Raw genomic sequence first — 23,320 nt, forward strand, 5'->3', positions numbered from 1 at the left:
GACGATCACGGTTTGATCGTGTATGTTTCATGATACGGGCAATACATTAATGTTAATACCAAACATGCTATCCCTTACGATTTGACAATAATATCAAAAACTATTTTACTTATGACTTAGCCTATTAAACAGTTTAGTTATCTTATTCGGTGATAATTGATCTTTCCTGGCACTGAGAGCATTTACATGTACATCTGTATTGGTGCTGCCATAATAGCAAAATCAGAAATGGACGCAGTAGAGATGATGTATATATTCATAGCATGTGGGTAGTTATAAGTGACACATTTTTTTCTTTTCTTAAAAGTGAACAACTTTTTTCTGAATGACGTATTTCAGAAAAGTATTTTCTAGCAAGTGACCGTCGGGATCTATCAGGAAGTGTTTTTATCCACGTCGTTTAGAAGCGGATTCAGTTTTTGTGCTTTCCAGAATGACTTAAAACATAATAGCTATCTAAGAACAGTTCCTGAAATAGAGTGTCACGACTTACGACAGATTATGACATGTTTGTTCATAACCATGACAGATTCTGACAAGGTTTGTCGCGGGAAGGACAGAGTCTGACAGTTTAGTCAATAGACCTCGAAGAGAGATTAAAAGCGATCACAATTGTACGCTGCCATGAGTGGGCTTGTACATACAGCAGATGTGTTAATTGAATAGAAATTTAGTGTGAATACAAGTAATTGAGGTTTTGGTTTAGAAATTTAAAAAAAATACTCGAATGAGAACTCTAAGACAAGTTTAGTTTATTTAAAAATAATCATGGAAATCAAGATTTTAGTGGAAATCTAACCAATGTAACCACTGGACAAAGACAAAACATGGTAAACACAAACAGACAAACACAACAAAGAACATAAAGTAACTAAACTAATACATAAAAAGTAACAAAGGTAAAATGAGCAACTCCGACTGCACTGAAAGCTAGTAGTATGGACCAGGTACATTGGTAGGGTAAACGCCCTCTGCTTTTCCAAAAACACCCACCGAGTTACATAAAAAGTCAAGTCCAGGATAGACGAAAAAGGAAAGGAAATCACTTGACACATTGAACAAATCAGTTTGTATTTGGATACATCGTAACGATTCACGAGCTCATGATGACGGCCATAAAACTTCTGTAGCGATGACTTCAATCTTGTAGCCACATAACCCTGTCCCAGACGCCTAATTGATAGAAGTATAGAGCGGTGCAAAAAGTCTGCGTAGATACGGCAAGCTCCACATAACGTATGAGTTGTGATATGAACTCCATATGCAGGTGCTGAAGGAATATTGGCACATATGATAGGAAAGTTGGCAATTCTGGATTCAAAGTTATAATCACTACTAAGTAATATGAGTTTGAATATGGTACATTTTGTTCTAACCTCTGCTAACTCTGACTTAACTTCTCTAAATATATCTGAAAAATACTTTGAATGTCTCGACCGTGTCCCACTATGTCCAATTAAGTCGCAAAAAGTCTTGACTTGTCTAGAACAAAGTTTTCACCAGTCTCAACCTGTCTTAAATAGCCTTGAACAATCTTACCAGTCTTCAATAGTCTTAAAAGTTCTTAATCAGTCTCAAATGAATCTCAAACTGTCGACAACCTATTCCAAGTCTCGACTGGCCTCGACTAATTTATTTCTCAAGCAGTCTAGACAATCATAACAAGTCTCGACTTATCTCAATATTTTCTGTGCGTCTTGATTCGTTGTTTAATATTAATGCATAAGCATCACATAAAATCACACAACAAACTCCATATGTGCCATTCTCCTATGATCATAGTCCAAGGAAATGTTTTTAACAATTTAGGACTGAAAGCAGTCCTCATTTAAGAATTCAAAGATAACAATACTGTATCTCTTTATGCATGAATTGTCTTTTGCATTTAGACTGTTACTTATTTATTCAATTTATAGGAAAGAGCATTCATACCAGGGGCGGATTCCGTCAGGGTGTGGTGGGCGTGCGCCCCCTAAATTTTCAAAGCATGGGTAATCAGGGTTAGATTTAGGCGGTTTTAGGTTAAAACTTTAATTTCTATCTAATTTTACCACACGAGATATCTACATTGCACCCATTCTAGAAAACAATATTTCCAAAATGTAACCTAAAAAGAAATTTTGGCGAAATTTTAACTGTACGCCCCTTAATCTAAAATCCTGGATCCACTCATGCATACTATGATATGGAAAACGTCAAATGGATAATATGAAAGTGTGGAAAAAATTTGAAAGAAAGTCAAATAAAGTGCTGCCTGTGAAATAACTAACTTCAGAAAAAAAATATATAAGTAAAATTTACTCTTCCTAATTAAAATCAATGCATGCATACAATCATTTACAGTTGATAACAGGTTCTACATACTCTCTGATTTGAACAGCAATATTGTGCTGATAGATTGAATCAGTAACAACTGAAAAATGTAGGTTTTTTGACAAAATTATACAGCTTATAGCTTGAAAACCCCCTTCGTGGTAACCTCTGATGCCCGTCTTTTTAAATACTCTTGTTCAGTCCCGTAGTTGTCTTTAAAAAGGATCTGAATCGCTTTTCGGTGCATCTTAACGCCGCTCAGGTGTCTTGGATACACACAGGACTAGATAAAATTCTAGGTACCTGTATGTGACGTTCATCTTTATACTAGAGAAAATCGCATACAAGTATTTACGCTATTCCGACAATATACAATTATACCGGTCTGGCGCGTGGCATTTATTACGATTCTCGAAATCACAATACACATATTACTTTAATAACTTTTGAACAAAATTGCGCAGATTATGGCTTGAAAACCCTTTCGTAGTAACTCTGAAGCCCGTCTTCTTTTAAACACTCCGGTTCCGCCCGAAGTTATTTTTTTAAAAATGACTTGAATCGCTATTCGGTGCATCTCAACACCGCCCAGGAGTCCTAGGTACACACAAGACCTGACGAAAACACTAGATATATGTACCTGTATGTGACGTTCACTATTGTACCAGAAAAAATTGTATACGAGTATTTACGCTATCCAGACAATATATATTGCAACCGGCCCAGCACGTGGAATTTTTTACGATCCTAGAAATCACACTATACCTACATGAACATGTAATACTTGAATCACATAACTGATAAACACGGTACCATATAACATGATAATGTTGTATCGTTATTATACAAAACTATGTTGATATCCAATGTTTGTGTGATAGATTAATTACAAAAAAGCAATAGTAGAAATTTTCTTTTCTCTTCTTTTGTTTACTTTTTGTATGTTGCGTGTGTCGCCTTTTTATGATATAATAAATAGTTTATAAAAGTATTTATATAGAGAAGAATATGGATTAAAATCATGGCTGTCAATAATAGTATTATCTTTTTTAAATACATTTGCAATTAATTTTCGATATCTTAAGTACATCTATGTATAGATATACTTAAGCCATAGAAAACTAATTGCAAATTAATTTAAAAAGATAATTATACTATTTTTTTTTTTTTTTTTACATTTGCTATTGTTTTTCCGAATATAATGAAATAATTATGTCTATTATATTGCATACGAGAATGAAATTTAAGCAACTGGCAAATGCTACACGAGTAGGATTCCATCCAGAATAATCATATGTTTTTAGTTAACACATACTTGCAACGCCGGAAGAGAAATCAAAATATGTTTTAAAAAGAATTGAAGATATGAGAGACGATATTACGGACCGACGGAAGTACGGATACCCTACATCATTATTTATCCTCACTTTGCAATTTTCGGTACAAAATATATCCAAATGCCTGTTCATTTAATAATATGGTTTAACGTCCTTTTGCAGAAAGGACGAGAACGACTTTACCCATCGAACAAAACCTGCTTTAAATAAGTCGTACAGCCAACATAAAAGAAGTTCACATTCTCGCTTTCACCGGAAACAATGCGTCTGGCTATCTTTTTTTAAGATGTAGCTTGTATAAGTATTTCTAGATATATATTTAGAATCTGTAGCGGATGTTCCGCGTTAATGTTTTAGACGCATGATAACGCAAAAAAAATATAGTAATAAACAGATCTAATTAGTTGACGCTAATAAGTCTTTGTGGTTACATGTACATGTTTGACATCTGTCTATACAAAAGGTTTCTGAACTATCTCACTTTTTATCTAGTAAAAAGCAGACAAGTGACATCAAATTTGTATAAGTTACATGTTTAAGTTAAAACATGCCATTATTGACTCCTTTTAGTTTGGCTATGCATTATAAAATCGAATGTTTGAATTTGTAAACAACAAAACACAATCATCATAATCATCTTGCATGTAAGCGGGTTATTTCTATGGTTTATACGCTACTCTTTTTTAGACAGTAGTCTCGATGTAATACTTTGATCGATTTTATTTTAAACGAACACATGTCAATTGGTGTCAGAGATGAGCCAGTAACGCGGGATATAGAGGTGAAAGATGTCTCTTTCTTACATTTGTATAGTTATTGACCTGTATCAAATAAAAAGGGACTTTGTGTAAGTACATGTACCAGTATAATGAATTGTCGATATGTATATTTGTATTACTGTTTTCTATGTAGTAATCTTTATAAAATTACACGTATGTTGTATCGCTTAATTGAAGGAGATCCTTTCTTGGATTAGTCCCAATATTATAAAAAAAACCTTAATCAGTGGCTGTATTATTCCCTAGTTAATCTTATTAAGTTTTCAGAATTTAACAAAAAATGCATGTATTTAGATACATAGTAGTTAGCTGACAGTTTTGACACGTGTGTATTGCGTCCTTAGTGACATTACACAGATACTGAGAGTAATTATTTATGTAATATACTAGCGTATACTTGTACATGTATAAAATATTTAAAGTCCATTTTTGGTATCAAAGTAATGTAATAAAATCTAGTACTAACCAAGTAGACTTCTACATATATATATATACGTGAATTTTTCTATTCAAAGATTAGACAGTTCAAATACAAACATACGAAGTACCTTCACGATGCATTATTTTCATTATGTGATGTTTGCTACGCATGCTTATTTTCAATACAACACATGTATAGTACATGTATAATTCACATGCACAATTAATTTGCGCGCTGGGGTTTGAAATATGCAGCCGATAGATAACGCACTGATCGAAGTACTATCTGTTTTCAATAAGTTGCATGGACTATGTATATAAAGGATTTTTTTTCATATCGAGTGAAAAATAAAGCGAAATTAGCGAGATGCCTCATTGGAATAAATATAAAAAAGGACTCCGTGTATTTCAGTGATATACACTACTGGACCAAATAATGACTGATATGACCATCCCTAGTCGTTTTTTGACAGATACAGACACAAAATGTCTCAATCAGTACTTTTTCTGTCTATGAAAAATACATTTTGTCTACAACAGCGGTAAAAAGAGTTACATTACTTATTTTTTTGTCAATCTAAACATAATGCAATGTTTTTTTTTGTTTTTGTTTTTTTGTTTTGTTTTTGGCAATGTCAACAGTTTTATGTCAACGCTTTTTTGGTTGATTTAGACACAAAATGTCTACGTCAACACTTTTTGTAGACAAAATGTGTCAACCTCAACACAACAAAACGTTGTATTAGACATTTTGTGTCATACTCAACTCTACATTTCCTTTGATGTTTTAAGATTGTCTTCTACAATGCATTTTTGTGTTCGATTATTCGAGACTGGTAAGACTGTTTGAGACAGGTCAAGACTGTGTCAAGACAAGCCTAGACACGGTCGAGACTAGCTTTACTAGATTGCACAAGGTGAGACTCGGTCAAGTATTTTTCAGGCGTATTTAGAACAGACAGAGTTAGCACAAATTCGAACACAATGTACCCTATTCATACTTATATAACTTAGTAGTGCATGCTTGTCGTATTTTTTTCATTTACCATTGATCTCTAAGTGTAGGTCAAGATGTGAGGCTGACTTCACAGTGTCTGTAGTATCTCTTATCTCAAATTCTTTTAGGTAGATACGAAATATAAAATACCTGAAACTAGGATTGTTTTAACGTGGTCTATAAAGCGGAAATTGATATTGAAGAATTTAGCGAAACGACATTCTTTCTTTCGGATCAGATCAGCTATAAAGTCAGCCTCATAAGAGTGAAGTAATAGGTCGGCAAGTAGAGGAACATAATGTGTTCCTATTTAAGGTGTGCTTACAAGTGTGATTGAAAATTCGCTTCTTTTGAAATTCTTATAAAATACATTTTTTTATATTATTTTTTGTACCAAAATCAAGTATATATCTCTAAAATTTAACAATACATATAGTTTTTTTTACATGAAGTTAACGCGAGATCAATAACGTATTTGATGCAAATTTGAAAGGTTTAAAGTTTCTTTCATTGATTTAAAGCTGTGCAATAATATCTCTTTTCCGTACACGTTAAAATCATATTATATTAAAAATTATACATTTTACATTGAAAGGTTAGAGCAAAAGCGTTTTCTTTTTGATATTATTGAAAATTATTTCAGGGCTTTACGCCACTCCATATAGCCGCTATGTATGGTTCATTGAAAGTCACCGTGGCTTTACTTAATAACGGTGCAGTTATAGATGAAACTAATGCACAGGTTTGTTGGATAGATCATTGAAAACATAACATAATAATTAAAAATCTTGAAGTACATTTTGCTGAGTCAGCGATAAGGGTACAGTATAGCAAAGACTGATCTAGGTCAACGTGGACGTTGTCTAGTATATCTTATTTACATGTACTTTATTTCTATATTTATCGGAAAACTGGGGTTATTATAGATTGAAAGTATTGCTTTTACAAGAAGGTAATTATTAGATATGTTGATTCAAATATTCAACATACTTTTTTATTATCTATTATGTTTTAATGTTTATTTTCTTCTAATGCATCATAAATAATGATTTTATATTTTAAAAGGGCAAAACAGCGATGGACCTTGCGCATGAAAACAATCAAAAGACAGTTATTCAACTTTACCAGGTATATCATTTTTAATATTGTATCTCAATTTGTACCAGGAACATATTCTTTGATTCATTTATTGTGATTATACGTTCGTTGTCAGATATTTTACCTTCAGGGCAAGAACGTTTAATTATTCAAACCGTACTAAGATTGTATGTGTTCACGTGTTGAACATATTGAATGAAGTGCTATTGAGTTAGCTCATAGAAGCAACATACCTTAGAAAGGCATGTCGTCAATACATCTTCAACATTTCTAGTGATTGACGGAGGACCAGTTTTGAATTTGTTAGTGTCGCTCATCCGTGGGTTGACTCCATGACCTCCCTTTCTCGAGGCAAAATAAAATGCCACCATGAGACAACATGATACTTACTTGTCAATCGAAAGCCACGTATTGAACGAATAGCCATTCGTTATTTTGGATAAAGTCTTTCGGATGTTTTGTTATCTTTTCTAGAGCTGAATCATTAAAATGATTGGTCCATAAATAATTATAATGTATGTGTTAAACGAATATAACCGACTTTAGTAAAATCAATCCTACATTCGTCCATATTTAATTATTTTTACTTGCAGAAGATATTGTCATCAGGTAAGATACATTCATTTCTGTTCATTTTATGTCAGCTTTCCTACTTCCCTCTGTTATTATTTGCTAATGTTTGACAGTTTTTGTACGACCGTTATTTTTTTTCGGTCGTTGTTACCATCGGCGTACGTTAATTTTCGTTTGTTTACGAAAACTTGAAAACTTTATCCAATCTTTTTTTGAAATTTTATCACATATTCGTAGGAACATGGTGGAGCTTATTGTCGATTCATTCATGTTTGGTCTTTGTCCCTGGATTATATTCTTTTGATTACTGCTATAACCTTGGTTCCCTTGATTACTCTTTAAAAAACCTGGAAATTGCAAACGTCTCCTTCGCCATTATCAAAATGACCGCCAACGCGGTGGAAAATTCAACAGTTGTCCGATTACGATGTCCTTTAGTTTGCCTCGATAGGTCCGATTTATAACCTGCGTTAAAATGACAGTTTGAACGACGGGTCCGTCGCCATATAAAATAATTATATATATATAATTATGTAGCAATCGTTTCGATGAAAACGCGAAAAGGTCATAATCAAGGATATATCTCGGAAACCCAGGTGGATAAGATCTTTAAAGTTTGTATGGTGGTAGAGTTCAATAAGCCTAAACAAGTATGCAATCTACATGTTTTCTGTTGCCACGGAAATGAAGAAAATGTCTCGGATACCTGTTTTTTTTATTATTATTTACTGAACAATTTTAATGATAGTTGCTTATATGATATTTTTGTGGAGATCTCGGAATCCACATTATTAATGTGTAATTAAACACATTATGCAGAAATGCTGCCATTTCTAAAATTACCGACTAAAATTATAATATAAGAAAATGTTATATATCATTAACCTGAGTGACTAGAAACTTGAAATTTGGTATTTTGATAATGTGGACGAGGTACAAAAAAATCAACGACAGAATAGGAAACAACATATTCATGATATTTAGCCGTGGGTAACATTTACCATTAGTCTCATTTACCACCTCGGGGTCATATGGTCACCCCTTATGTAGTACAAAAAAACACACTGAACCCAGATATATACATTGTAAGTACATCATTTGTGTGCATTTTTAACAAACGTAGCCAATATAAAGCTGAGAACGTGTACTGTGTTCATATATGTATATATATATATATAGTAATTTACTACAAAGTGTCTGAATGTTTTTTTTACATTTTTGAGTAATTTGCCCCCATGCTATCAGTTTGCAGAAAAAGCTTAAAAATTGGATTTTCAGTAATATTAATTCAGAAGAAAATTGGGTAGAATTCCAAATACCCTTTCACCATTAGAATAATGATTTTGAAATCTTTATGTTCCAAGATGTCATTTGTCCTGTGTATTCACAGTGAAACTTTGAAAATTACTTTTTAACATGTAAAGTAATGGGATTTTTAAGTGGTAAGTGAGAACTATGCTCCCAATGGCAACTCTAGCTTATGCTTCAGTTTATTTACGTATTTGGGGTTATCTTTTTATTTCCTTTTTAATTAATGAGATTTGTATGTTTGTCATTGATTTCACTTTCATTTTTTTTTAAAGTGCCATCTAAATATGAATGACTGTTATTTGAAAATTACACCTTACTCTAGCTGTGTAATAGCTCGTATCGATACATGCTACAAACTTTTTTCGGTTGCATAGTTTCTGAACATTTTCATTTCAATCATTTTCGCTCGAACGGAGATATTCCGTCGTTACTCATATAAAAATTATTCGCTGGTCCAGTAGTCAGACTTCTTGGACCTGAATTATTTCACAGATTGATCTCCAAAATCTGCAGTATCTAATAGTCTGAATCCTTAAGACACCGAGGCCTTATTAGATATGGTAAAATTTGTTGGTTCTTTTTTGCATCCTATTCATTTATTTATTTATTTATTTATTTTTGTTTTTGTTTTTTGTTTTGTTTTGTTTTGTTTTGTTTTGTTTTTTTTTTTTGAGTACTTAAGTAATCATATAGGATCTCGATCATCTAATGTTTTTTGCCTCTGATGATTGTGGCTGTCGGAAAGATGTTCCTTAAAACATGGGTAAAAAAACACCAAAATTCACAACATTTTCATAAGTTAATTTTTTAATTTTTTTTCTGATAAAAATACAATGTTTATTATCAGATATAGACCTTGAAAATAATAGCAGTAATAAGACTTATAATGCTACCACATTTTCAAAAGAAGAGATAGAGGAAAACTATATATTTGTGCAATCCTCTTTCAGTCTCTTTACCAATGCCGATGATTGTGATCTACCGTCTATGTATTGAATTCTAAACTCAGTTCAAGACTTTTATCAGAATGCAATAGCATTACAACTATGATTAGTCAACTCTTTTTACTTCTATTCCCCATTTTCAGTTAAAATCCCGACTGAAAACATTATACATCGTTGTTACTCCAGAAAAGACGATACACCTAAATACAAATATGTAGTTCTTGGCAAATCATTTTCCAAATATACAGAATAAATTGTTTTCAAAATGCTTGACGTTTTGATTTACAACCTATTTGTCCAATGTGGTGTACGCATATATCAACAAACGGTAGGCATTCAAATTGGGTAAAGTTGTGCTCCTTTACTTACTGACCTATTCCTCACCCTTATTAAGCTGACTTTATAGCATATCTGATCCAAAAGAAGAAACATTGCTAAGCTATCTCCTTTAATCACAGTTTCCGCTATAAAGAAGAGTATTATCATTAAACATCCAAATTTGTGGAATTTGATACATCGCATCTACCCCTAAGAACTTGAGATAATGGACACTACAGTGAGCAACTCAAATTCCACTAAAAATTGGGAGCATAGACCAGGTGCACCGGTAGGGTAAGCGTCCTCTGCTTTTCTAAGTTTTCTAATTACGGACAATTGTTTAAAAAGAACTTTACTGCACCTTGACCTTTTTCTCTGTACTTCAGTTATCTAGGGTGGTTTCAATATTATTCATGATATAATAATTTACGACAATCATGGGCGATGTGGAACCATGAAATCATAAATAAAACAACCAATTATTTCCCAGGATGAAAGTAGATTCCGAAAGAACGACATCCTGCAAATGTTACTGGTGAAAAGATATATTGAGCGGTCGACATCCTTTCATTTTTTCCTACTTTTATTAACGCTGAAATCAATTATCTGTAACCACTTATAAGCGTTGGGTTACTTTAATTGTGCAATGTCAGTGTTGAAAATAAATATAGAAATACGTGTAAAAGAGATTTTCGGGAATTTTTCAACTCTCAACCGCTTTTGGATGTCGTAAAAGTCATTTTTGTAAATACTCTGGGTTTCACCATATACAAATTGAACTTAGGCCTGGCAATGACGCACGAACTATTTAATCAAATATAAATTTGACATACCGAAACTTTCATTCGGGATCTAGGAAATGAAAACAGAAGTCAAATTTTGTAAATTGTTGACGCACAAACCAATTACAGTCAGTTTTGATACAAAAGTATATCATATCTATAATGTTTTGTTAATTTAGGACTTCCTAAGGAGCTCATGTATCTTTCGAATCAAGATAGCGATTCGTTCACATCAAACCTGAGAGCAGGTTATTATTTGTCTTATGTTGGCAAAATAATGTGTGTCGGTAATGAATCAGTGGGGAAAACAGCTCTTACATCTGTACTTAGGGCAAAGAAACCACGCAAAAAAAGAGAGTCCACGGAAGGGTTAGATCTTCACATTTTTAGAGCAGCAGTTGATTTGGACAGAAAAAAATGGATATCACAGGGTAGGATATATATTCTTATCGCAACAAAGTTAATCATACTTTACGTTTCATCCCTTTCATTCTGAAACAATTTGATGTCCTTTTTTTAGCTCACCTGGCCGAATGCCATGTGAGCTATTGCAATCACTTGGCGTCCGTCGTCATCTTCGTCGTCCGTCATCGTCTCTTCTCTTCTGAAACTACCTGGCCAATTAAAACCAAACTTGGTATGATATGAATGTTCCTTGGGGTATCCTGCATGAACTAATATGGGGATTTTTAATTCGTCGAAAAATATGGCTGCCAGTACTAAAAATATAATATAGGGTTTAGACAGTAGTTTTTCGCAAATATGTCAGGTTTAGCTAAATTCTGACAATGTAAAAGTGTTCAACATGATGAGATCTGTCTGTGGTCAAATTTTAGTTTTAATTTGTTAAGTAATTTTGGAGTTATTGCCTTTTTTTAACGATTTTTTGTTATCTTTAATGTTATATCTTTCTAATACCTTCATCTCCGATACTACTTGATCAATTGGAATCAACCTTAAGATGAATGTTTCTAGGTGTATCCTGCATAGAGCTGATCTGGGAATTTATGATTCAAGGACAAATGTGGTCACTCTGACTAGAAATAGAACATAGAGGTCAGACAGGATTTTTTTTCATATATCTCCAAAATCGTTATGTTTAGCCAAATTATTTCAGTAGCTGAAATGATCCTTTTTATAAGGACTACAAAAGTCTTTAAGGATAAAAGTTGTCAGATGACTCCTTATAAGAGTTATTGCCCTCGAAAGGGACAAATGGTGGATTTTTTTTTAGTTTTCAGTAAATATCTTGAAAACTGTGATAGATTAAAAGAATCTTTCAACTGTTAAAATGATCCTTATGTTAAGTCGTACCAAAGACTTTTTCAAGTAAAATTGTCGAACAACATCTTGTTCAATGTATTGCATTCGAAAGGCAAAATTCTTGTTTTAAGAAAATGGTCAAATGATGTCAGGCTAATGGGTGCGAGAAATTCAATAACAACGTAATAGAATGTTTCGTACTTTTGAATGGTAAAGTGGCAAAAAAAAAATATCTCCCAATAATTTTTTTTTTCACATTACATTTACGTAATATTTTCTTTTTATTATACTTCATGTAAATTTGCTGGAATTAATATGCGCAAGGTACATGTTCATTTCAATAACTGATAAAACATCGATTAATATTTGAAATTTAGCAGACGTATATATTTGATTAATATTAATATTTTTGTTTATGATGCCAAATCACCTCAAAATTTGTACCTAAACATCTCACACTGTTTTGTTAAATTAAAAAATTGACAGGCGTGAACTGAAAACGTCGTGTTCAAATGAGAATGTGTGTCTTGATGTTCAATTTCCATATACTGCATTATTTCTGGACTTTTAGTTTTTGGTTTTTGTTCGTGTTAATTCTGCCTTGTAAAGATTTACGGTAACAGTGGGATCAAATAACTATATACAAGAACACTTAAAACAGAAAAAAAACTCTTAAACAGATCAAAACAAAACAAAACTTAATCATCTTATTGACATTTCAGCTTGTGAGCAGGGAAAAGGTCCATCTACGATACCTTAAATAAAGGTCACCATAAGGGATATGATCTACAATTGACGTTTACAATATCTAATTAATGAAAATTTGAAAGAAAATCAACAATTTTAATGACGAAAATAAAGACAAAAGACATACATACAAAACTCATTGTTAAGACTTACTTTCAAAAAGAATGACAATATAACGTTCAGTATAAAAATAAATAGTATATAGCTTAGAGAGTTTGTTACCCCTTGAAATTACACGCCTCGCATGTAACAAACTGCTCTATGAAAATTGATTTATTCAACGGGTCATAGTTTTCCTTTCCTCGTTTGTCTACCCCGGACTTGACTTTTTATGAGAAACTCGGCGGGTGTTTCTAGAAAAGCAGATGACGCTTACCTTACCGGTGCACCTGGTCCATGCTCCCAGTTTTTAGTTGAGTTCGAGTTGCTCATTTACTTTTGTTACTTTGTATGTATGATTTTAGTTATTTTATGTTCTTTGTTGTGTATGTCTCTTTTCCATGTCTGGTCTTTGTCCCTGGATTACATTCTTTTGATAACCTTGGTCCCTACATAAAAGGTAGCTATATGTTATTTATATAATAAGATTTATCACATATTTGGAAAATTTGAATTGGCATTATTGTTCATGTAAATCTTATTAATATATTTCAAATGTTGAAGCAATGTTTACCTGTCATGAATTTGGTAATAACATTGAGTTAAACATTGAGTTATCAAGAAGACATGGACTGCAATAATTGAAATATAATGAGTTATCGATACAGTCCAAGAACCAATCTGCGCAAAGATTTGAATGCTCGATGACCGGTGACCGATCTGATCGCAGTTTTGTTATGTACAATTACGGCAGATCAGTTTAAAATAAAAGAAATGTAAAATAAAAGTGAAAATTGATGTTAAAATCGTTTGCATTATGTAAATATTTGTAAAATTGACGTAGAAAACAACGAAAACCGTAAAATACATTGACCGTTCTGTGGTCACGTTATGCGATAACAGGTTTAATGGATCGGTTCGAAGCATCGATGAATGATCGGAAACTGATCGATACTCGCAATTTTTGTTGGACAGATCGAATCAGGTATTGTATATAACAAGTGACAAAACAAATACGATAATATATAATTTACATAAGCAAGCGTCCTTTTGTCTACCAGCACTGTTCATTTAAATATGAATAGATTTTTGCAGGTCTTGATTTAGAGAAAATAGCCTTTAGAGACCTTTTAAACAAACCAACAGTAGAAGTTTCGACGCTTGAAAATATTGAAGAAATAATTGATAATGAAAGTATTGATGAAAACAATTTCGACGAGAGAAGCGATGAGGAATTTGAAAGGGGGAATTCTTTAGAGAAATTAGAAAATCCAATGGTTCATGGAAGAAGAACTTTAAGAAGTCATCATTTTAATCCGGGCTCAACATTACACAGGATAAAACAAAAGTTAGGTTTGGAAAAAGCTTTTATACGAACAGCAGAAGAGATTCAAAAGGAAGCAATTAGAAAAGGGAAGAAAGGTCTTATCAACAGCTCGCTAGCTCCGGTCAATATGATGGACTTCGGTGGGCAGACAGCATTCTATTCAACCCACCAATCATTCCTAACATATAGAGGAATTTATATCCTAGTATTGGACGGTAGTAAAGGATTCGACGAAGAATTAGAGACAGAGCTTTTTATTCCCGGAATGTACGGGAAACCCACATCACGAAGTAAGTACATCCGTGAAAATTGCAACATATTATTTTCATTGTGGTGACTTTTAAAAAAAAAAAAAAACAAACACAAACAAGATGATTATAATGCCATTGGTTATACCCGAAGGTGGACTCACACTAAAGATGTAGGATTCATTGTTTTATATGCAACCAAACCAAGACGTACAAAACGTAAGCATTCTTTTTAATTCCAGAGTATTGAAAAAGGGAACATTCTTATCATTAAAGTTCATTACATGTTGTTATCGAAATTTTTTTTTTCAATTATAATCTTTACTGCAATAAATGGTAATTAAAAATTGAATACAAATGATGCAAATAATTATAATACAAATACACATTAAAATCATGTTGATGTATTGTAATACTTCACAAATTACTTAGTAGTTACCCAGGGTTGCAATTTTGGGCCGAATATCACTATTTGTGACAATAAGAATCAAATAATAGGCAGTCTGTTGGAAATCGTTTCCTTCTCTAATAAATCTTGTCAGGTCATCTAAAAAAGACAATCGGATTTTGTCTGTAAGACATAGATAATATTTCCGGGAAAAAAACTCGGATTGCAACACCATTTTTCATCAAGACCCTCAAAGTACTATTATACATTTGTATCAAAGTTTTATAATTGTGAAACAAATAATAAAGAGGTCTGTGATATCAATACCTTTTATTCAAAAGATTTTATGTGAGGAAATAATTGCATTCATTAAAAAAAAACGAGAAAAACGGATCTGTTGTGAAATATCAAAAAACAAAAACAAAAATTAAAAAATAGGATAATCAAAATCATTTTCATTGATATATTTTTTACTATGAAGGTAGTTTGAGTGAAACTCTAAAAACCTAGTTTTTGTTCATTTGTAAATCTATTTAAAATTAGACCTTTCAGTGTTCTGATCAGTCACTGCGTGAAATAGTTAGCATATTATCAGAGTTTTATTATGAATGTGATGAATTAAAATTGCTGTAGTGTATAACTATAAAACGTTGTATTTTTCAGAGTTTACATTATTCTGGGTTAGTTCAATAGAGTCTTATTCAAAGGGAGGGTCAGATTTGTTCCCGAAGATACTGGTAGTCTGTACACACAGAGACAAAGTGCCAAAGGTGACTAAATTAATTATAATTCAACTTACTCATTTTAAATTGGCTCACGTTGGCAAGTACCTACGATATCTAAAAACTGTTATAACTGAATTTTCTTGAAATAAATCAAATTTTTAACATCAAATAATTGGCTCTTTGTTGTTCTTGAAATAGTTTAAAATGTACATTATGAAAATAAGATTTATCTTTCAGCACGAGGTAGATCTTAAACTAAATACCATACTTGCTGAAATAGAAGACATGTTTAAAGACACAGCTGCCATGAAGCATTTAGTCCTTGAAAATCGGATATTCCTCAATGCACTTGATTCTGAAGATCCTGGTTACGACAGATTAAAGGAAGTTTTGGTTGAATTACTTTGTTCTCAGCCATCGTGGGGAGAGAAGCTACCCAAAGCGTGGATACACCTTAAACTGATGATAAATAGAACAGTAGAAGGGGGAGACAATATCATATCAATGCAAACATTGAGAAGTATCAACCTTGAAAATCCTGTACAGGTCCTGTCGGAAAATGATCTCAAATTATTTCTTAAGATGCATCACTCACAAGGGGAAATAATCTACTTTCCTCTTCCAGGTCTCAAGGAACATATTGTTATTTCACCAAAGTTTCTTGTTGATGCATTACGGTCTTTAGTTACAGACAAAAGGTTTTGTAAAGGTCATCGCCTACAAACCATCGAGTCGATGAGTCGGAATGGTCTTTTGCATCTTGAGGATATACGCACCATTTGGAAAGGTAACAAACAATTCCTTCGTTACAAGGAATACCTATTACCATTGATGAAACATCTCGATATTCTAGCAACCCCCAGAAAGTATGACAGGTCTGGTGAATATATGAGGTCTGATTTCTACTACGTTCCAAGCCTTGTAAAGACAGCTGATGATACACAGTATCTACAAGAATCCCATTGTTCAAACATTCTTGGTTTGTCCTTCAAATTCCATAGCAAAGTTTTGCCACCAGCCATAGGATACAGACTCATAGCCTCCTGTGTCAACATGTTTGAGATCAAGAATTATAACGGTACGGTTATGTTGTTCTCCGGAATGGTAGTTGTCAGTGTTAAGAGACATTTAGACATGGCAGTCATACTTCGATCTGAAAGAGTTGACATTTTCCTGGTTCACCATTTATCTAGATTTCACATTGTACAAGATACTGCCTCGGGCATTGCTGAATGTTTGAAGGACATACTGACAAGTATTCTAGAAATATATAGAGTTATATCGTCAGAAGCTACCAGAAGTCCTGATCTCCCGTTCCACATTGAGTATCCATGTTTCAATATGATATCTCCATGCTACAATCAAGACAAAAATGAATGGAAATGTAGTCATGATCACAACATTACCAAAGAAATCAAGGCAAAATGGAGAATAAACCGGGTAATTTTTTTTAATAATGAACTTAAAAAACAATCAGTGCAATGTTAGTTTATTTCATAATCCAATCGTTTTAATATTGACATGTCGTTTATTTGATGATCTTTTGATAACTGACAAAATTGAATACATATCACCGTGAAACATGTATAGATTTTAAGCATAGGTATATTACCTATATAGATATCAGGAAATACAAAAGGAATGTGAAACATTTGATATATGACCGCTTTCTAAAATTTACTCAAATTAAATCGAGTCTTAAGTAAAGTTGTAAATTTAAAATGATCTTAAGAGTCGGGTTGTACATGTAATTGTCGAATTATGACAAATTGCCCCATCTTTTCTTTTCCAGAGAATCGAGTCATGCATGCCAGACTGTGAAGGTAACAGAAAATCAATTTTATAAACATTCCATAAACGAATTCATTATGATTTTTTTTCTCCTTTTTCATTTTTTGTTATTTTTCTAGAAACGCCCGCCGAGTTGCTCATAAAAAGTGAAGTCCGGGTTAGACAAACGAGGAAAGGCAAACTATGACCCGTTGAATAAATCAGTTTTCATGGTGCTGATGGATATATCATAACGATCCACGAGTTCATGATGACGACCATAAAACTTCTGTAGTGATGACTTCAATCTTGTAGCAACATAACCCTGTTCCAGAAGCCTATTTGTTAGACTTTTAGCGCGATACAAAAAGTCTACGTAGTTTCGGCAAGCTCTGGCATAGCGTATGAGTTGTGATATGAACACTCCATACGCAGGAGCCGAAGGGATGTTGCCACAGATGAAAAGAAAGTTGACAATTTTGAATGAAAAGTCATAACGTTTGTCGTAAAGTTTGGTCAATAGTTTTCCTTTACCATCGATTTCTAAGTGTAGGTCAAGATATGAGGCTGACTTCACAGTATCTGTAGTATCCTTTATCTCGAGTTATTTTGGGTAGATGCGATGTATCAAATCCCCGAAATTAGGATCGTTTAAAGATATTACGTCATCTATATAGCGGAAACTGAGATTGAATGATCTAGCCAAACGATATTCTTTCTTTCTGATCAAATCAGCTATAAAGTCAGCCTCATAAGTGTGAAGAAATAGGTCAGCAAGTAAAGGAACACAATTTGTTCCCATTGGAATGCCGACCGTTTGTTGAAAAACACGTCCACCACACTGGACAAATATGTTGTCAATTAAAAATTCCAGCATTTTGTAAACATCTTCCATATATTTGGAAGATGATTTGGAATTATTTCTTACAAAGTATGAGGAATCTCTACCAAGAACTATATATTTGTATCTAGGTGTATCACCTTTTTTTGGAAAAAAACAACGATGTATAATGTTTTTAAGTCGGGATTTTAATTGAGTATGGGGAATAGAAGTATACAGCGTTGAAAAATCATAGGTTTTAATGCTATTATATTCAGATAATAGTCTTGAACTGATTGTCTCCAAAAGATCTTTCGAATTTTTCAGGATCCACATTGAATTAATACCACTACGGGAGTAACAAGTGTTGTGGTAGGACTGCAGACCCTCTTTGACAGTTGTGAGTATAGAAGTTAAAAGTTTGAAAGAGGTTTGGTGGTACATTTTGCAGATCCAGCTATGAAACGTTGTTTGTATTGATTCATGTAAAGTTTAGGAATCCAGTACATAGACGGTAAATCACAATCATCGTCCTTGGTAGAGAGACCAAAAGAGGATAGCACAGATTTATGGTTTTCCACAATTCGTTTCAAAATTAAAGACCTCACGGCCTTTAACCACTCTGACAGTGAATCAATGTCTTCTTGTTCTCGTTTTATCCATTTTCTTGCATAGTCCTCGACGGCATCCATAAGGACTTTAAAGTTATAATTCCAATTTATGGAGCGTGGTTCACGGTACTTGGGACCTTAAGAAAGGATATTACGTAGAGATTCGTTTTCGATAATGGTTAAATCTCCCGTAACGACGAGACCAGAAGGACCATATTTGAATGGAGAGCTTTTGCAAGAACAGTCAGGTGGTTTAGCCTTGAAGTCCTCAATATCGAGGTTCTGCAATAGCCTTTTGTAATTGAAAATTTTGGATGCAATGGGTGAAGTATAGGAATATAAAAAATAATTGGTATGGATTTGTCTTTGAAATATGGGGGAATTTTGTTGGTAACGTCTTTGTGATGGAGGATGTTGGCCAAATTAATTACATTTATACCTTTGTTGACAAACGGTAGTGGAAGAAATGATCGTTTTTCTTCATCTTGACTTTTCACACAAACTGGTTTAAAGAGTCTGTGGAAACCAATATCCAAATGATGGCAACAAGTCTGTTGAACAATGGTAGTTAATGCCTCAAAGTGGTAAGACTAAAACAGTCCCAAATGTTTGAAAAATATATAAAAAAAATTACTTTTCATCTAGAATTTTGCTTATCAAACATTTGGTGTCCTAATGCCATGACGTTATTATGACGTAATAATTGGGGTTTTCTTGTTGGCATTGGTGTAATTCTTCGAAAATCCGTAAATTTACATTATTTTTTGATTTCATAGCTATCTCCATATTTTTTCTACCAACAATTGCTTACACATGTGGTATGTGTAAAACATATCAAAATAAGTTTTTGGTGAAAGGGTATCATGGGAATTATCGAATTTTTACATTGAAAGAATATTAAATAATGTCATTCTTTTCCGTTTTTAATTAATGAATCAAAATACCCATATACGAAATGCCGTTGCAATATAGCGGATTTATAATTTTAAAACCAATTTAAAAAAAAAAAGAAAGATGTCTATCAGATGTAAAAATGCGCGCATATTCAAGGCAGAAAACAATTGAGTTTCTTTTTGGCCATTTTAATGCTTCATAACCCTTTTCGTCTTTTTTTATTTTTGGTAATAGGCCTGATTGGAACAGATCTTTTTGGAGCACCGTCAGAACTGCAACTTGCAAAGCTCGCTCTGCAATTCACCTGGATGGATTTTTATGCATTAGCAATAAGAATTGGATTAAAGGATACTGAAATTAATGCTTTTCGTGATGACTATGGCACCAATCTCCTAAACGTTGCGTTCCTGTGCTTGAGAAAATGGAGATTAAAAACAAATGGGACTGTCAGTGATCTTGTTAAGGCTATAAAGGACATGGAGCTAGATATACATAAAGCTTGTAAAGTAAGATGATTTTTTTTCATTGTTTGAAACCGTCCTTATATTGATGATGTTCACAATCATTATTGTAAAAAGCATTCTTAGGCTTTTGACATACTCCTTCGCTTGTAACATGTCCGTGTTAGCTCGTCGTGTCAGACTATCGATGAATACACAACTTTGTTCCTAATTTGACATATTGTCATCACGCCTTAATACTTTAATCCACTGCATATTTTGTGTGTGTCCCAGTTGTCTTTTTATATCAATTATTATTATTATTATCAATCGTTCTCAATAATATAATATTTAATAATACCTAGATGAACTGTCCCGTGCTACCATACATCGTGTGCTAAGTTACAGCCCTAGATTAATCCTACGAGAAGGAATGATCCGGCCAGCGAAAGCTATATTTTATAGCCTAGCTGGCCGAGTGGTCTAGGGCGCTGGATTTAATGCAGGTGGTGTTGCCATAGATGTCACAGTACGAGTTCGAGTCCCGCGGAGGGAACGACCAAACATTAGCTTAGCAAATTTGACAGTTCTAACATCGTTGGGAATTTTTCAGACCCTTCTATAAGTTTACGTTATCGTCCCTGTATCAATTTGATCCAATGGAGCAGTGTAGCGAATAGAGTCGTCACATTCTGAGACGTTTGTATAATATTGATTTGTTGTGACATGCATCATTAATGTGATCCTCTATCCTACATAATAACATCTAAAATAAACTGTCCCGTACTACCATACATCGTGTACTAAGTTACAGCCCTAGATTAATTCTACGAGGATGAATGACTCGGCCAGCGAAAGCTATATTTTATATAGCCTAGCTGGCCGAGTGGTCTAGGGCGCTGGACTTAGTGCAGGCGGTGTTGTCATAGATGTCACAGCGGTACGAGTTCTAGTCCCGCGGAGGGAACGACAAAAATTTACTTCGCAAATTTGACAGTTCTAACATCGTTGGGAATATATATTAATCAAATCTTTTTTTTTTTTCAGATGATTAGAAACAAACCGTTGGGTAAGCACACTTCGCCTTTCAATTCAATTAAATATGTCCTGATGAGATGGATCCCTAATGTTGATTGATTTAAAACGACCCTTTTATAAGGGCAAAAGGTGACTTTAGATGCAATTTATGATAATATTTTATCTTTGCATTTCATTCAAAATAAGATTAACGAAACAAAGCTAACTTTCAATGTTAAAGCCTTGAAATGATTTTCAACATATATCTAACAGCGGCACAATACAACTATTTTTCAGCTTGTGTTGACAAAATATTGTCTACAGACCCTACGGATAAGATACTAGATGCCATCTGTAATGAGGTGATAACCGAGAGTCTGTTTCTGTCTATAGAACTTGGTCATAATGCTTCCTTGTGGCTTGGAATGAAAGACAATAGGGAAAAGATCGTCGAAATCAACAGAGAAGTGTTAAAAAGGTGGAAATCAGAACATCCAAGGAAAGATCAAATGAAAGACTTAGCACAGGCTCTATGTAATGTAGGACTGAATATCACAACATTCATAGACAACGAATAGGAAGCTAAATTTACCATTGCCCGATAGTCTATTAATGTGTCAATGTTGTTACAAGTTTAGTATATGTTCTTATATAAGTAATATCTTAAAATTGTATAACATTTTTTAATTGGTTGAATTAATTGGTTCAAGCGAGTTGTTCATTTGCTTTTGTTTCTTTGTATGTATGACTTTAGTTACTTTATTTTATTCTATTTTTTGCTTTCTGTTTATTTTTTGTTGTTTTTGTTTTTGTTTTTTTAGTTTTTTTGTTTTCTGTTTATATATATATATATATTTTTTTTTGTATGTTTGGTTTTTTTTTAAATTTTAATAATGTCATAAATTTTCCTTACCTATGCAGCAATATCCCTCCATCTGCTGTATATGGTGTTTATATTTCACAATTGATTTGTTACGTTAGAGCAAGTACTAACTACTCTGATTTTCTTGAACGCCATAAATATCTGCGTAACAGACTCCTGCATCAGGGGTATGAGGAAATATGTCTTAAAAGATATATATCCAAATTCTATTTCAGATATCAGTTGTTGGTTGTAAAATACTTAATTTATTCTTAAACAATGAGTAATTTTTGTTTTGTTTTATTTGTTTTTGTTTTTGTTTTTGTTTTTTTTTTTTGTCTGTTTTTTTTTCTGTTTGTTTGTTTGTTTCTTTTTTTATAAAATGTTCATTGTGCTGATGTGACCGATTATGAAAATAGCATGCCGACGCTTTTTAATCATCACTGGTATAGTCATGCCGCAATGGAAGAGGGAGGTTTAACACGCTGTAAGACCTAGATTTAACCCACCATTTCGTTTGAAGTGCCTGTATCAAGTCGAGAACATTGCAGTACCAGCTGCATGATATACATATGGAGTTTTAAATAAATGTATAAACTTACTTGCAATGGAATCATGTGTCATTTTTATAATACAAGTGTATATTTCTTTATCTGCTTGATATCTTAGGGAGATTTTAAATGTGTTTGGTTTGATCTAAGAAGTTTACGTTTTGTGAAAGAATTGATAAATTTCGTCCTTCGGAATAAAAATGGAAACAAAAATATTCCACTACATTGTATCATGAATTTCTACTCCAGTTCCACAGTGTGACGCCCTCATCAGTTTGCCTCCATATATATAAAATATTTCTTAATTTTATGAAAGTTAAATATAAATTGATAAATTTATTAAAGTGCTGAACAGAAGCATCTTTTCAATAGACTCCGTAAAATATCACAAAAATCTTCCCAACATAAGGATCAAGGTGATTTTCTTCTATCATATCCTTCACTTATGAAAAAAAGAAGTTGTATACATGCTTACAAGAGTAAATATCAAATCATCACATTTAGATACGGTACGAAGAAGACAAAATATCGAAAACATGAACGCACTTTCTTATTTATTTTTTTTATCCTTGATATGTTTTGCATTTATTTCATAGTTGATGTATGTCAGAACGTTTTTCTGTCATTGTTACAAAAAAGCATGAAACACCTTCTGTTTATTCTCTGAATCCGGTGGAAACATTAGT

General features: G+C 33.1%; 1 protein-coding gene across 7 annotated transcripts in view; it reads left to right on the forward strand.

Moving 5' to 3' along the window:
* LOC148597034 (uncharacterized) overlaps window positions 1-22,691 on the forward strand; it is a 29,085-nt gene extending 6,394 nt beyond the window's left edge. For 3 of the 7 annotated variants that reach the window (XM_088562970.1, XM_088562971.1, XM_088562973.1), the window contains 11 exons: window positions 6,490-6,588; window positions 6,912-6,974; window positions 7,538-7,553; window positions 11,052-11,303; window positions 14,077-14,598; window positions 15,608-15,714; window positions 15,907-17,109; window positions 17,462-17,492; window positions 19,999-20,270; window positions 21,252-21,273; window positions 21,519-22,691. In XM_088562970.1, coding sequence (XP_088419096.1) covers window positions 6,490-6,588; window positions 6,912-6,974; window positions 7,538-7,553; window positions 11,052-11,303; window positions 14,077-14,598; window positions 15,608-15,714; window positions 15,907-17,109; window positions 17,462-17,492; window positions 19,999-20,270; window positions 21,252-21,273; window positions 21,519-21,799 — 2,868 coding nt within the window. In that variant the 3' untranslated portion in view covers window positions 21,800-22,691. Of the gene's footprint in view, window positions 1-30; window positions 4,498-5,641; window positions 6,162-6,489; window positions 6,589-6,911; window positions 6,975-7,537; window positions 7,554-11,051; window positions 11,304-14,076; window positions 14,599-15,607; window positions 15,715-15,906; window positions 17,110-17,461; window positions 17,493-19,998; window positions 20,271-21,251; window positions 21,274-21,518 lie in introns of those variants that run through there. The other 4 variants (XM_088562974.1, XM_088562975.1, XM_088562976.1 and 1 more) reach the window with 4 other exon arrangements.
* Window positions 22,692-23,320: the final 629 nt, after the last annotated feature.

This window comes from Perna viridis, chromosome 15, assembly GCF_037379345.1.
Source record: "Perna viridis isolate PV_CMFRI_1.1 ecotype Kerala chromosome 15, ASM3737934v1, whole genome shotgun sequence".
Taxonomy (NCBI): domain Eukaryota; kingdom Metazoa; phylum Mollusca; class Bivalvia; order Mytilida; family Mytilidae; genus Perna; species Perna viridis.